General features: G+C 39.8%; 1 protein-coding gene across 1 annotated transcript in view; it reads left to right on the top strand.

Annotated features, from left to right (window-relative positions):
- DNAH5 (dynein axonemal heavy chain 5) overlaps positions 1 to 15070 on the top strand; it is a 252364-nt gene that overhangs the window by 15653 nt on the left and 221641 nt on the right. Inside the window, exons 3-10 of the mRNA XM_025388138.1 lie at positions 867 to 951; positions 5901 to 6061; positions 7022 to 7243; positions 8579 to 8716; positions 9840 to 10016; positions 11960 to 12073; positions 12769 to 12876; positions 14572 to 14694. Of these exons, the coding sequence (XP_025243923.1) occupies positions 867 to 951; positions 5901 to 6061; positions 7022 to 7243; positions 8579 to 8716; positions 9840 to 10016; positions 11960 to 12073; positions 12769 to 12876; positions 14572 to 14694 (1128 nt within the window). The remainder of the gene's footprint in view (positions 1 to 866; positions 952 to 5900; positions 6062 to 7021; positions 7244 to 8578; positions 8717 to 9839; positions 10017 to 11959; positions 12074 to 12768; positions 12877 to 14571; positions 14695 to 15070) is intronic.

The following is a 15070-nucleotide window of genomic DNA, read 5'->3' as shown; positions in this document are numbered from 1 at the left end:
GGATGGTCTCGATCTCCTGACCTCGTGATCCACCCGTCTCGGCCTCCCAAAGTGCTGGGATTACAGGCTTGAGCCACCGCGCCCGGCCTATTTTTAGTTTTTCTAAGGCGCCTTCATCCTGTTTTCCACAATGGCTGCACCATTTACATTCCTACCAATAGTGCTCAAGCGTTCCAGTTTCTCCATGTCCTCACCAACACTTGCTATTTTCTGTTTTTTGGTGGTAGCCATCCTAATGCTTAATGGGTGTGTAGATTTTATCTTTTTATTTTCATATGAGTTCCAAACTGTGCCACTGACTATTTAAAAGAAGTGTTTCTATTGGTAGCAGACCCTTTGTTAGGCTTGTAGACTTAAGTGAGCCTCAGGGATGGGACTGTTAGTCCCAGTTTAGTGCCAGGTTGCTACTGGAAGGTGTGTTCATAGTCAGATACGTTCTCATGGCAGTTTTGGTGATTATTGCAATTTAATATTCATTATCTCTAGGGTGTTAGACTAAGTTTTGAAAGATTTGTTTTTGCTTATCTGCAGTTGACTGAAGCACTCTTCTCTATTTAAACCTCCCTTCCACAGCTCAACACTTTAGGAAATTTGCAAATATGGGTGGACAATGCTTTTCAAATGTGCATAAGTAGCAAATAGTTCTAAGATTCATGAAATTACTTTTTTGAACAGAGTCTTTACTATGGTGAGACATTTATTCTTTTAACATAAATGCTTCCTTTTTTATAGGATACATTAGATGCTGTCCTGTTTGAATATGAAAGATAACAGTACATTTTCCTTTTTTATACTATTAATTCTGATTTAAGTGCAGTTTCTAATTTGGATTGAAAGTCATTATCTTGCCTTTTTCTTTTTCCCAGATTGAAAGAATTGATCAACTTTTTGCTGTTGGAGGTCTCCGACACCTCATGTTTTATTATCAAGATGTGGAGGAAGCAGAAACAGGTATCTGAATTTGATGTGGCATGACCCATAAATGTGTCATTAGATTTATCTGAGAGTAGCTTGAAGAAGAAAGCCACTGTGAGAATGGACCTGTTTCACCTTGCGGGCGTGAAGGAGGTGTATGTGTGGGTCCATGTGGGAAACCATTAGTGTGTTGGGTGTGGCCCTGTGGAAAAAGTTCTGTTTCACCTCAAGGATGGAGACAGATTACAGTTGGTATTTAGCCTGGTTGTTCTAACTTTATTGGAGATGTTTTGTTTTCCTTCTCAGGCTGTACTTGCAATAAAGATAATAAAGTAGATTACGTTTGACTTCCTTTTCTTATATTCTAGTTCATTCTGTGTTTTATGGTCTGGAAATTATAATGAGCACCTGTTTTGCAGGTATATAGGCATTCTTTTTTTTTTTTTTTTTTTTTTTTGAGACGGAGTCTCGATCTGTTGCCTAGGCTGGAGTGCAGTGGCGTGATCTCGGCTCACTAAAAATTCCACCTATCAGGTTCACCCCATTCTCCTACCTCAGCCTCCCAAGTAGCTGGGACTACAGGCTACTAGGGATGTTTTGTATTTTTTTTGTATTTTTTAGTAGAGATGGAGTTTCACCGTGTTAGCCAGGATGGTCTCGATCTCCTGACCTCGTGATCCACCTGCCTTGGCCTCCCAAAGTGCTGGGATTATAGGCATTATTTCTTTTTAGCACAGGAATTGTTGCCAGTATGTGTAACACCCCTTTTTAGTTAGATATCACATTTTGTTTATTTTCTACTGACTGCTTTAAATAAGTAATATTGGATGACAGTTTTCATTGTTCTCATTTATGAAAAATTTGCAAATCTTTTTTCTTTGTTGTTGTTATTTTGTTGTTTGTTTGTTTTGAGACAGAGTCTCACTCTGTCACCAGGCTGGAGTGCAGTGGTGCGATCTTGGCTCCCTGCAACCTCCACCTCTTGGGGTTCAAGCAGTTCTCCTGCCTCAGCCTCCCAAAGTACAGTCCCAGCCTGCAGCTGGGACTACAGGTGTGCGCCACCACGCCCACCTAATTTTTGTATTTTTAGTAGAGATGGGGTTTCAGCATGTTGGCTAGGATGGTCTCAATCTCTTGACATTGTGATCTGCCCTCCTCAGCCTCCTAAAGTGCTGGGATCATAGGTGTAAGCCACCGTGCCTGGCCCAGATTTGCAAATCTTTCTATGGATTCAACTGGCATAGTCTAGTCTATTTTTAAGTGGATTAATGTAATTTTAAACGCCTACCTAGAAACATAAGTCAATATCTGATTAAATGTATTATTTGATATATTAAACTATTATATACATACTTTTTATGACCCATTTGATAAAAGGGAAAATAGTTATTGCTCTTGGCATATAGTAAGACTATATACTTCTTTGTTTAAAAACTGAGGAAATTATGCATGCAAATTCGAACTGGCATTTTCTCAAAGCTGTCAGTTTGATATTTTAGAAAGCTTAGAAAACTTATTACATTTTGAGTGAAAAATCAAGAGATAGAAGTTTTGGTTTCTACACCAGATTGCAAAACATAAGCTCAAATGAAAGATCAAGTTTATCCATGAACAGAGCACTGGATGAAACTGACCTTCTGTGTAAATTTTGCTTGGACCAAGAAGTGTTCATAGGATGTAAACATAAAAGCAAGTTTAACCTTTAAATCTTCTCACTGGTGATAGTTCTTCTTCTGAACTTGGATTAGAATACAGGCAATCTCATGACTTTCCTGGACATTCTTAGATTACAAAAATGTCTATAGTCATTTCAAATTACAAACACAATGTCAACTCAAAAAGAAAAACTGTCCAGTTGATGGAAAGTGAAATATTCTTCCTTCCTCACCCTTGAGTCCCCCATTTCTCTGAAGGTTGAAGTTCTCAGTAGGAGAAGAGGGAGGACCATGTGCTCTTCTGCATACCTTCATCTTCCACCCCTTGTCCACATCAGCTTAACTAAAGGGCCTGACTGTGTGAGGCCAGAGGCAGGGCAGAGGTAAGAAGGAAGGGGGTCAGGAAAGTTTTTACTGGACTGGCGCTGTCATGAGCTGCTGACCTTGCACTCTTACCTTGCTCTTGTGGGCACAGTGGTGGGTTCTCCTGAGGTGACAGGCTGTCCTGATGATGATAGCCTCTGAAATTTGGTAGTGTAAGTCTTGCTCACTCTGTCCCATCTTCCCTCAGGTGCTCCTTTTGAGTGGGATTTAAGGTGGCTTCAGTCTGGATCTTTTCAGCAGTGCCCCACCTGGGTTCATAGGTCCCTGCCCTCCCTGGTCATGCTGTTAGCTCCCAGTACAGTCCAGTTTCTCTCTATATGCCTTATTGAGCACTGTGCTTAGATTTCTTGGTCAGGTGTCATATCACAGTCATTTTGTTCCTAAACTCTAGGAGACATAAATCAAGCTCTTTAGGTGGTTGGGTTGAACACCTTGTTTCTTGACTGGAGTGACTGACTCCTGATTGTAACACTGAAAGTCCTGCATCCCAGGAAACCCCCCTGTCCTGGGCAAGCGGGGACAGTTGCAATCTCATTCTTGACCTGAGGTAAAAGTAGGAACACTTTATAACCTCACCCTTTGCATAGCATGATATGGTTTGGCTTCGTGTCCCCACCCAAATCTCATCTTGAATTGTAACTCCCACAATTCCCACGTGTCATGCTAGGAAGCTTGTGGGAGGTGATTGAATTATGGGGTCAGGTCTTTCCTGTGCTGTTCTGGTGATAGTGAATATGTCTCACGAGATGTGATAATTTGATAAGGGGAAACACATTTCGCTTGGGTCTTACCCTCTCTTTGCCTGCTGCCATTCATGTAAGACGTGACTTACTCCTCCTTGCCTTCCACTATGATTGTGAGGCTTCCCCAGCCACGTGGAACTGTAAGTCCAATTAAACCTCTTTCTTTTGTAAATTGTCCAGTCTCAGGTATGTCTCCATCAGCAGCATGAAAACGGACTAATACTTAGCATAACTGTCCTCACAAAATCCTTCCTTAGTCTACACGCTCTTGACGTTTTTGCATTCTGATGGGGGCCAGGGAGAAGATGTCTAATCAGTTCTAGGACAACCACTTTGAAATTTCTGCAGAATTTTCTTTTTCCTTTGAAACTCTGTTTTCTGATGTCTGTCATGCCTCAGTGCCTTGGTTGAAACTTGTTGCCTAACATCTTATTACTCATGAGACCCAGCTGGTATTAGCCAGGAGTGGGATGCAATTTTGAATGAAGGGGAGATTGATCTACTAGTTACCTTTAATGAGGGCTCACTGTCCAAGCCCCTGTCAAGGTCTCTAGCCTAGCACCATGGGAGGATGATCCCTGAGGGAGGGTTACTCCAAGAGGTTCCAATCCCAGGATTTTAGGATTCAACTTCTGGTCCACTCCCCATCCCAAAGTCCACCATTAGCACCATCCTCCCACCCCAGTGATCCTGATTGAGCTACCAGTCCATTTGGAGATCTAAACACTTCTTAGACAGGTTAGAACATAAAGGAATAGCTCAGAGTATATTCTATGTACTGAAATTATCTACTCAATGAGCCACATGCTTGGATAATCAAAGATGACTGTTCAAATACTAATAATAATAAGGCTTACAGAGGCTAATATTCTTATATGCTTTTCTAAGGGCTTTATACAGTGTGTTGATTTTCACAACAATTTCAGATGCTAAGTTCTAGAAGTTCTAGTATCATTCTTTTTTTTTTTTTTTTTTTTGAGATGGAGTTTCACTCTTGTTGCTCAGGCTGGAGTACAATGGCATGATCTTGGCTCACCATAACCTCCAGCTCCCGGGTTCAAGTGATTCTTCTGCCTCAGTCTCCTGAGTAGCTGGGATTACAGGCATGCACCACCACACTGGCTAATTTTGTATTTTTAGTAGACACGGGGTTTCTCCATGTTGATCAGGCTGGTCTCGAACTCCGGACCTTAGGTGATCCCCCCCGGCCTCGGCCTCCCAAAGTGCTGGGATTACAAGCATGAGCCACCGCGCCTGGCCATATTGTTCTCATTTTTAAGATAAGAAGATGAGAAAACGGAGGCACAGAAAGATAAAGTAACTTGCCAAGGTCACACGGCTGGGAGCGCAGCCTGAGATTGAAGTTCTGAGAGTCTGACTCTAGAGCCCACGCTGTTAATCCTACCTCTACAAGACCCTGACTCCAGCAGTATTTGAAAGATAACCTAGTATGCTGACTATGACAGAGTAGGGACAGCATGGGGAAGTGGGGTCCCGAGTTTTGTAGTCAGAGCAGGTTTTTGACCTTGGCTCTGCCACCTATTGGCTGTTTGACTTGGAACATGTCACAGCTGCCTCAGAGTTGTTTTTGTTTTTGTTTTTGAGACTGAGTTTCGCTCTGTTGCCCAGGCTGAAGTGCAGTGGCGTGATCTCTGCCCACTGCAACCTCCGCCTCCTGGGTTCAAGTGATTCTCCTGCCTCAGCCTCCCAAGAAGCTGGGATTACTGGTGCCAATGACCACACCCAGCTAATTTTTGTATTTTTAGTAGAGACAGGGTTTCATCACATTGGACAGGCTGGTCTTGAACTCCTGACCTCAGGTGATCCGCCTGCCTCGGCCTCCCAAAGTGCTGGGATTATAGGTGTGAGCCACTGCACCCAGCTGGGTTGTGAGTTTTAATAATGTACACAGGGTACCTAGCAGAGGGTCTGGAACACAGTACATGCCAGTAGATACTTTGTCCTCCTTCCCTCTTTTCACTGCCCCCAAACAACAATTTTGAAGTGAACCTGTGATCTGGAATCAAACAGACTTTTTTAGATCTCTGTAGGGCTCATGCTAGAGATTGTTCAAGAGGTGGACCCACCTAAGGCACATGGACAAGTCAACAGTGGCAATATTTTAACGAGAAAGTTCATTCCAAAGGCAACCACATGGACTGTGAAAAGCATTTGTGAAACTAAAATTATTTTGCTTTTGTAGGACAACTTGGCTCTCTAGGAGGGGTAAATCTTGTTTCTGGAAAGATTAAAAAACCTAAGGTGTTCGTGACCGAGGGAAAAGATGTGGCTCTTACTGGGGTATGTGTATTCTTCATCAGGACTGACCCTTCCAAAGCCATCACCCCTGACAACATCCACCGGGTAAGGGGCAAGAGCCATTGTTTACTCTGAATTACCAAAAAACACACAACTTGCACACAAATATTCCTCCGGTGGAGACAATCATAGTATATTCACTACAGTATCTAAGACTACTTTCAGAGAAGTATTTTTTAAAATTTTAAAGCAAGAAATTAAGAGGACATTCCCTTTAAATCTTTTGAGTAAGAGGACTTAATATTCAATTTATTAACACAAGTTGATATAACCTTCTGGGTGTGTGTATAACAGTGAAGGCTTTCTTTTTCTAAAGAATTCCCCATGCATAATTTACTTAATGGCAAATTTTATACATTTAAGTTAAGATTTCTGAAAGTGGATATATAACTTTATTTTTTTTGTGCAAAATGAAGTGCATCTGTACAAGTTTTCCCCTTCCCTCTGATGGGTATACTATCTTCTTGGAGCAAATAAACTGATAAACATCTGGTATTCTATTTATTTCATGCTTTTATTTTGATGATTACAATTTAGAATAGTATAAAGCTTATTTCTTAACAAGGTTGTCAAACTAATTTTTTTTTTTTTTTTTTTTTTTTTTTCTGAGACAGGGTCTTGCTCTGTCACCTGGGTTGGAGTGCAGTGGCACCATCTTGGCTCACTGCAGCCTCCGCCTCCTGGGTTCAAGCGATTCTCCTGCCTCAGCCTCCTGAGCAGCTGGGATTACAGGTGCACGCCACCAAGGCTGGATAATTTTTGTATTTTTAATAGAGATGGGGTTTCACCATATTGCCCAGGCTGGTCTTGAATGCCTGACCTCAAGTGATCCCCCCACCTCAACCTCCTAAAGTGCTGAGATTACAGGTGTGAGCCACCACACTCGTCACAAACTAATAATTTACTGGGTATTTGGTAAAGTGACAACATTTAAGAAATGACTTAGTAGCTGTGTTGCATTTGAGGATCATTTTTACAATAGAAGATCTCCTGCTTGTTTTCCAGGAGGTGAGTTTTAACATGTTAGATGCGGCAGATGGAGGCCTGCTCAACAGCGTGAGACGTTTGCTGTCCGACATCTTCATTCCTGCTCTCAGAGCCACGAGCCATGGCTGGGGCGAGCTCGAGGGCCTTCAGGACTCAGCTAACATTCGGCAGGAGTTCTTGAGCTCGCTGGAAGGCTTTGTGAACGTCCTGTCGGGTGCACAGGAGAGTTTGAAGGAGAAGGTGAGGACGAATAAGCTGTTCCTTTAAAAATGATCAGGTGGTCAACAAGCACAGTACCTAAGTGTGTAATGCTTCTCTTGGATGGTCTTAATTCCTCTATGTTGCAGTTCTTCAAAAATTTTGGTAGGCAATTTTATTGCTCTCTCAAGACGTGGTGGTGATTAGATTTCAATTTCTACAGTTTATAATGATCAACACATTCAGGGGTTCCATAAAAACGTTGGCAGTGATGTAGGGCTTTACCCTGTCAGTCAGATGAGTGTCTCCAAAGGCAAGAGTCAGAAATGCTTGTGGCACTGCTGTGCATCCTAGAATGAAAGGAATTTGGAACCGAAGTGTCTGTGTGTGTGTGGTGGGCAGCAGATGGAGGTGGGAAGAGATCCTGAAGAAGCAGAAGAAGGAAAGAGGAACTGATATGTTTAGAGAGAGCAAGTTGGATCCTGTGGTTCAGTCAATGATCAAAAGGGCCTTTAAGAATAATTTTGGCAAATGTGAGATTTAGCTTCTGTATGATTTGTGCTGTTTATAATAAGTCTGTGTTTGTGATTACTTGGGGCAGAGGTTGATGGATGCATGCATGCGTGTGTGTGTGTGTGTGTGTGTGTGTGTGAGAGTGAGAGAGAGATAAAGATAGAGCGAGAGCGTGAGAGATTGAGAGAGAGAGAGAAAGAGAGAGAGAGAGAAGATAAGGGAATAAGAGAGACGACAGAGCCCAGATCAGGCATGTAGGGGCAGGTAGGGAAATGGATCCTATGGTCATGATGACAGTGTGACACTCTGCCCTCCTTTCCCGGGAATGCTGATCCTGCTGGGATTGGGGAAGGCGCATTATGCTTTCCAAAGGATGTAGAATGGGGGAGTTAAGCAAATTTTATCCAGACAGACACAGGATGACTCCAGCTAACACCCGAATTATATTTGTAATTAACTGTGATGGAGGGCAGACCAAAATGCAGGTTGGACCAAATAAAATTGTGGACATTCTGTGGAAAAAAGCAGTGTTTTTTCTCATATGGGTCCACTTCATACTGCAATAAAAGTATTAACAAAATAGGATGGGTCCCCAGGTGGGAGGAGGCATTCTTTCTGAGTGGGAGAGGGCAGCGGGCTTTGGGTTGAATTGTGAGGGTGTGTAGGATCACAGGGAAGTGTTGAAAGGTTCCGTCAGTCTCGCGGCAGCGTGGACAAAGGCACGTGGGAGTGGAGAGGAGGTATGTGCTACCCGATGGGCTTTCCAGAGCGCTGTCAGAGTGCAGCAAAGTGGAAAACACAGGGCCCGTGGTCTGTGTGTTTTACAAAAGCATCATCTTATTATTTAATTTTCATTCTAATTAGGTGAATCTTCAAAAGTGTGACATACTTGACCTGAAAAACCTAAAGGAACCTACGGACTACTTGACTCTAGCAAATAACCCTGAGACCTTGGCAAAAATAGAGGATTGTATGAAAGTATGGATCAAACAGACAGAACAGGTAATTTTGAGAAACCAAACATCCATTTCAGGTGCCACGTTACTTCACTAGACAACGGAAGAAGGTGGATTCACATACGACATTCCATTTGTTAAGAGTTTTACTGTAAATCCGTGAGGAGGTGAGAGGTCCAATGTGGTTTTCATTTACTGTCATGAATTAAGAAGAGGTAGTAAGAATTCTAAGAAATGAAAGAAAATGGCTGTATGTACTTACACCACTCGAAGGCTGCACTTTGCCACTTTCTTTTCTCAAGGTCTAGTTTACTTTGGAGAGAACCCCTGTAGAAGCATGAGGAGTTTTCTCATTTAGTATGTCCTCCAAAAGGGAGCTTGAGACTTAATGATAAAAAAAAAATTCAGAAAAGTTCTCAATGAAGGAATGAAGGTGGACATTACATTAAAAAGTAAGCACAATTAAAATCCACTAGCCTGAACCATGCAGTTTAACAAGGCCATGTTCCTCCAAGGTTATAGAGTAAATGAATAGCCAAGAAAAATTCCTGAAGTCAAGGCCTTCAGAAGCTCATTACAGCTCATTAAATAGGTAGTTTTCCATTGCAGATTGGGTGACCGTAGTTAGCAACAGTATACTGTATATTTCAAAGTGTTAGGTTGGTGCAAAAGTAATTGTGGTTTTTGCCATTACTTTCGATGGCTAATTACTTTTGCACCAATCTAATACCTGGAATAGAGGACTTGAAATGTTACCCACATAGAAATGTTAAGTACGCAAGGTGATGATACCCCAAATACTCTGACCTGACCATGACACATTCTACACATATAACAAATACTCACATGTACCCCATAAATATGTAAAATAAGCATTAATAAAAGAAAAAAGTATGAAGCAAAAATCTTAAAAAACCCCCCAAAATATAAGCTATTTTCATATGAGGAAAGCATAAGTGGTTTTCAGTTAAAACAGGTCAAAGAAATTTTCACTGAAGTTTTAAAAATGGATACATGCTAAGTTAGTAAAAGATTGTTATTGGAAGCATGGAATACGCATACATCATGGTTCAGATAGGATAACTGATTTCCTTATTTTTTTTGCTTGCCTATAAGTTTAGTATCTCCTGCTCCATGCAATGGCTCATGTTTTCCCCGTGCATTTGCAGGTTCTTGCTGAAAACAATCAGCTGCGGAAGGAAGCGGATGATGTTGGGCCACGAGCGGAGCTGGAGCACTGGAAAAAAAGACTCTCCAAGTTTAACTACCTTTTGGAACAACTGAAAAGCCCAGATTTGAAGGCTGTGCTGGCGGTGCTTGTGGCGGCCAAGTCAAAACTGCTGAAGGTCGTCAGCCATTTCATTTTGCCTCGTAAAAAGGGAATAAGAGTTCTCTATGCATATTTTCAAGTTATAGAGTGATTAGGAGCAAAGAATGTTATTATACCTTGAGGAAAAACATTTACAATTACATAATATTTCCCTCATATAACTTTGGAGGCTGTGGCAATAGTCTTTGAATTAAAGACATTTGTTAGCTGGTATACATGTATGTATATATGTTATTAGAGGGCATTGCATGTAATTAAGACAGAACATGATAGCATGTTTATATACATGTATCTATATATTATGATTTCAGACAAGCTAGAAATAAAAATAATGAAAACTCACCCAATCCATATTTATTTTTTAGTCCTTGTATATTAGTTTTATATTGCAAAACAAACAACCCCCAAACTTAGCAGCTTAAAACAGTCAATAGTCCAGGCGCGGTGCCTCACACCTGTAATCCCAGCACTTTGGGAGGCTGAGGCAGGCAGTTCACAAGGTCAGGAGTTTGAGACCAGTCTGGCCAATATGGTGAAACCCCATCTCTACTGAAAGTACAAAAATTAGCTGGGCACAGTGGCGCGTGCCTGTAGTCCCAGCTACTTGGGAGGCTGAGGCAGAAGAATCGCTTGAATCCGGGAGGTGGAAGTTTGCAGTGAGGTCGTGCCACTGCACTCCAGCCTGGGTGACAGAGTGAGACTCTGTCTCAAAAAAACAAACAACAACAAAAAAACCAGCCAATATTCTAATCTCGGAGTCTATGGGCCAGGAATCTGGGTGCAGCTTAGCTGGGTGCCTCTGACTCTGGGTATCTCATGAGGCTGCAGCTGTGATGTGGGTTCATCTTAGGGCTCAACTCGTGGAAGATCTGCCTCCGGGTTCACTCATCTGGTTGTTGCTGCCTTCAGCGTCTTGCTGGCTGTTGGCTAGAGGCTTCCTTCAGTTCCTTCCCACATGGGCCTCTCTGTAGAACAGCTTAGAACATAGCAGCTGGTTTCCCTTAAAGGGAGCAAGTGAGGGAGGGCAAGAGAGCACCCAACCTAGAAGCCACAGTCTTTACGTGAATTAATTCTGGAAGTGACATCCTATCACTTTAGCCATATTCTCCTTATTAGAAGCAAGTCACTAGATTCAGTCCATGACCAAGGAGAAGGGACGAATACAAGAGCTTGAATACAGGGAGTTTGTGGTCATTGGGGACCATCATAGAGGCTGCCTAACTCACCTGGCATTGGCGCTGGAAAGACTATTTGTTAACTATTTGCATGGGTGTTATTAGCTATTTGCATGTTTTGATACATGCAAATAATCTAAATAATCAATAATAATTTGTTACGATAAACATGCTATAGATTTACTTTATTTTATTCCTCAATGAAATAGCAGAGGTAGGCCTTGCAATACAGTTCAGAAATACTATCAGTCGGACTTCCATGGAGTCAATGGAATGTATTGACATGCTAAATAATTTCCTTTTACTTCTCTCACTTTTAGATTATCTTTCCTTTTCTAAGTTCCTAGCTCATAGCACAGTACTGGCATATGGTTGGCAGATAATAAACAATTACTACATTAAAGGATAAATGTATAGGGATATAGGAAGGGAGTTCAGGTTAGAATAGAGGAAAGATAGAAAATATGGTAGCGAGGTATCAAATGGGTCTGGTGCAGGGGAAAAGGTGTGAGTTTAAAGGGAGGTGCTGTCCTCTTGGTGCTCTGGGATAGTCATGGCACAGATTTTATATGAGAAGCCCTCGAAGATATGCTTTAAAAAATTTAGTCAAAAGTTTTAAATTGCTTTCCAGCATAGCAATATCTCTCGCCTCTCTGGATTCAGTTTTATGTGAGATGCACAGAAAGTCTGGCCTAATGGACTTGTAGTGACTGTTAGCAGCGGTTATGTTGGAAGTTCCTCTATGAATAATTGCATTAAAATTGGTTTTCTGTATTGTGCTTAGACTTGGCGGGAGGTGGATATTCGAATCACTGATGCAACTAATGAAGCGAAGGACAATGTGAAATATTTGTATACACTTGAAAAATGTTGTGACCCTTTGTACAGCAGTGATCCGGTGAGTTAAGGATTTCTACTCTTTCAGTCTATAGATAACTCTTTTTGCACTAGCTGAACTGAATATTGAATTTTGGTTCATCGATATTACAGTTCATTGGAAAGGTCTTAGAAACTTTATTTTCAAGAAAATTATATATATATATATATATGTATATACACATACACACAGATACCTATATTTCTATATCTATTTCTCTAAACAGTCTATCTCCTATCTGTTGAAGATGTATATGAGATGTTATATTTTAAAACATTTATTGCATGTTACATTTTCCATTAAATATTGCAAAGGGCATTCTGAACTATATATCTCAAAGAACTGTAGGAAAAATCATTAGCTGGTGATTTTTCTTTTAATCTTTTAGCTTTAGGAAGTGCCTGCTTTTACTTATTACAACATTAACTGTTATTAACAGTTCATCCTTAATAATAGTTAACAGGTAACTCGCTGTTGCTTGTCATTAACAGCAGGTCAATGTTTCTTCCATTGAAATAAAATTTGATTAACCATATATGACTAATATAATAAAATTCATATTAAATATATTATTTTCATGTAAAGCATTAGATAGTATTTTAAAATCTTTAATAGAAATCTCTTAAACTTTATTTTAATTAGATGGAATGGTTAGTCTATTAGAATTTTGCTGAATTTGATGATTTTTTTCTGAAAACTTTGATGGTATCTTTTAGCTTTCCATGATGGATGCTATTCCTACACTTATAAATGCAATTAAAATGATCTATAATATCTCTCATTACTATAACACTTCTGAGAAGATCACATCTCTGTTTGTAAAGGTAAGTGCATGATGTAGAGTTCATGTTCATTTGTATTTCTTTACCAATGATCAATTTTTTGATAATTAAAAATTACCATCTTGGCTCAGTTCAATATGCATGTATCTTAAAATTTTAAAAAGGCTTAGACTATCAATAGAGATAGAATTCAATTTATGTCAGAGGTTGATTCTAGCAAATCATAAAGCATTATTTCCCAAAGTAATTATTATGATAAATATTTTATTATTTATATAATACAAATGAAAAAAGATTTCTTTCCCTATGTGGTTTAGTACATCATGTATTCCTACTGGGTAAATTTTAATTAAGAAAAGCTATATTTAACTGACTATCTCTTGTTTCATATTTCATATGCCACTGTTCCAAATTTATTTGATGCCACAGTTGTTTACTTGGTGTTATTAGAACAGTAATCATGGTAATAAAAGCCACTTGCAATGTTCTAGGAATCTATAAAGCAATTATAATGATTCTGCCAAAAAACATAACGATGCTTAAACCTTATGTCCTAACTCGTAAGTGTTTATGGTAAGCACTGTTGCTATTCTCATTCTGAATAGTCTCTAAGAAGTAAATGACTTTTTCATTATCAAAGCAAAAATCTTAAATGTTGTATTAAAATAGAAGAGTTTTTGACTCATGAAGATTTGTGTTCTGAATACTAACGCAGTAGGAAGCACAGTTCTTCCTGGGAATAAAGACATCCAGCCTTAAGAGCTCAATGGGAAACTTTTTCCTCCTCTCATATAGGTAGTTCAGGTAGACAGGAGGAATGACTGCAAAATTCCCTCCCAACTTCCTTATACTTTAAAATTATATGTTAGGGTTGCGGGAGTATTCCCTGAGTAAATGACGCCCAAAAGTAAATTTGTGTTATTAATTTATATTTTATACATATTATTTGCAAAACATGATTTAGCATAAAATAATGAAACCACCATTTAATTATGGAAAACCTTTCATTATGGAAATATTGAATTAGGTACAAAAGGAGAGAGAATTGTGTACTATAATGCCATGTACATATCACCTAGATTCAGCAGATATCCACGCATGGCTGATCTTGTTTCACCTATACCCCCACCCCTTGCACTGTAAATCCTGGGCATCATATCATTCCATGGATACAGCATAGTCATTTTAATTTTCCTTGTGCTTTATGCAAAAAATTAATATATTTCTGAGGATTTTTGTAAAGTTTGGAGAGATGAATAAAATGTTAGTGGTTTTGCACATTAGCTTTCCTTCTCTCTGTGGCCTTCTCCTTTTGACATTTCCATTGCTGATCTTGGTCACATGAAAAGATCAGGATTGGCAGTATTTTACATGGTGCTAGTAAACTGTGAGTTAGATATTTAGAGCAGGTTACCTAAGGAGATTTGTGGAAACTCATCAGTTTTTAGGGAAGGAAATGAAGCATTCCGTGGTTGGTTAAGACATTCATCCTGCATAAACAAGGTGGCCCAAATTGTTGATTTTCCATGGTGCTTCCAACTCTGCGATTTCACAAATGATTTTGACAATATCAAAGGGTTATTGGTTGATTGCATCTGTGATGGAAAAAGAAATAAACCCAACCTCAAGTTAGAAGATGGTGAACTCTGAGAAGTGGAAGAGTTAGGGACCTTCTAGTTCAGTTTACAATCCATGGCTGTTTTATGTGCTTAACATCATTTTATTGGAAAATCCCAGGTGACAAATCAGATTATATCTGCATGTAAAGCCTATATTACCAATAATGGAACCGCTTCCATCTGGACCCAGCCACAGGATGTTGTTGTAGAAAAAATACTATCTGCGATTAAACTGAAACAGGTAATGGTTAGTTTAGTATTTAGAGGTTCTATTATTTTTGTCTTATTTTTGCTGAGACCATCTTAAATCATTTTGTAATTATTACATCTTTGGTTGCTAAAAAGAACAGTGATTCTTAACTATTAAGAAAATGGAATGTTAATATACCTTCCCAGGAAATTTATTCACTTTTTTTTTTACCCTTCTTGGTAGCCTACTATGTCCTGATACCACAGTAAGTACTAGAGATACAAAGACAACTAATATGAGGTAGTTTTCCTTAAGCGTCTTAAAGATGAATGGAGAGAGAGTCACAGAAGGATGCTATTACCAAAACCGTGGGACCAAGATGGGAAGGCCACACCTTTGAGTTGCATCATGAGTAACCCAATTAGAA

Source organism: Theropithecus gelada, chromosome 6 (assembly GCF_003255815.1).
Source record: "Theropithecus gelada isolate Dixy chromosome 6, Tgel_1.0, whole genome shotgun sequence".
In the NCBI taxonomy this organism is placed as follows: domain Eukaryota; kingdom Metazoa; phylum Chordata; class Mammalia; order Primates; family Cercopithecidae; genus Theropithecus; species Theropithecus gelada.
Note: the sequence above shows the minus strand (reverse complement) of the source record. Positions and strands in the feature narration are given on the sequence as shown.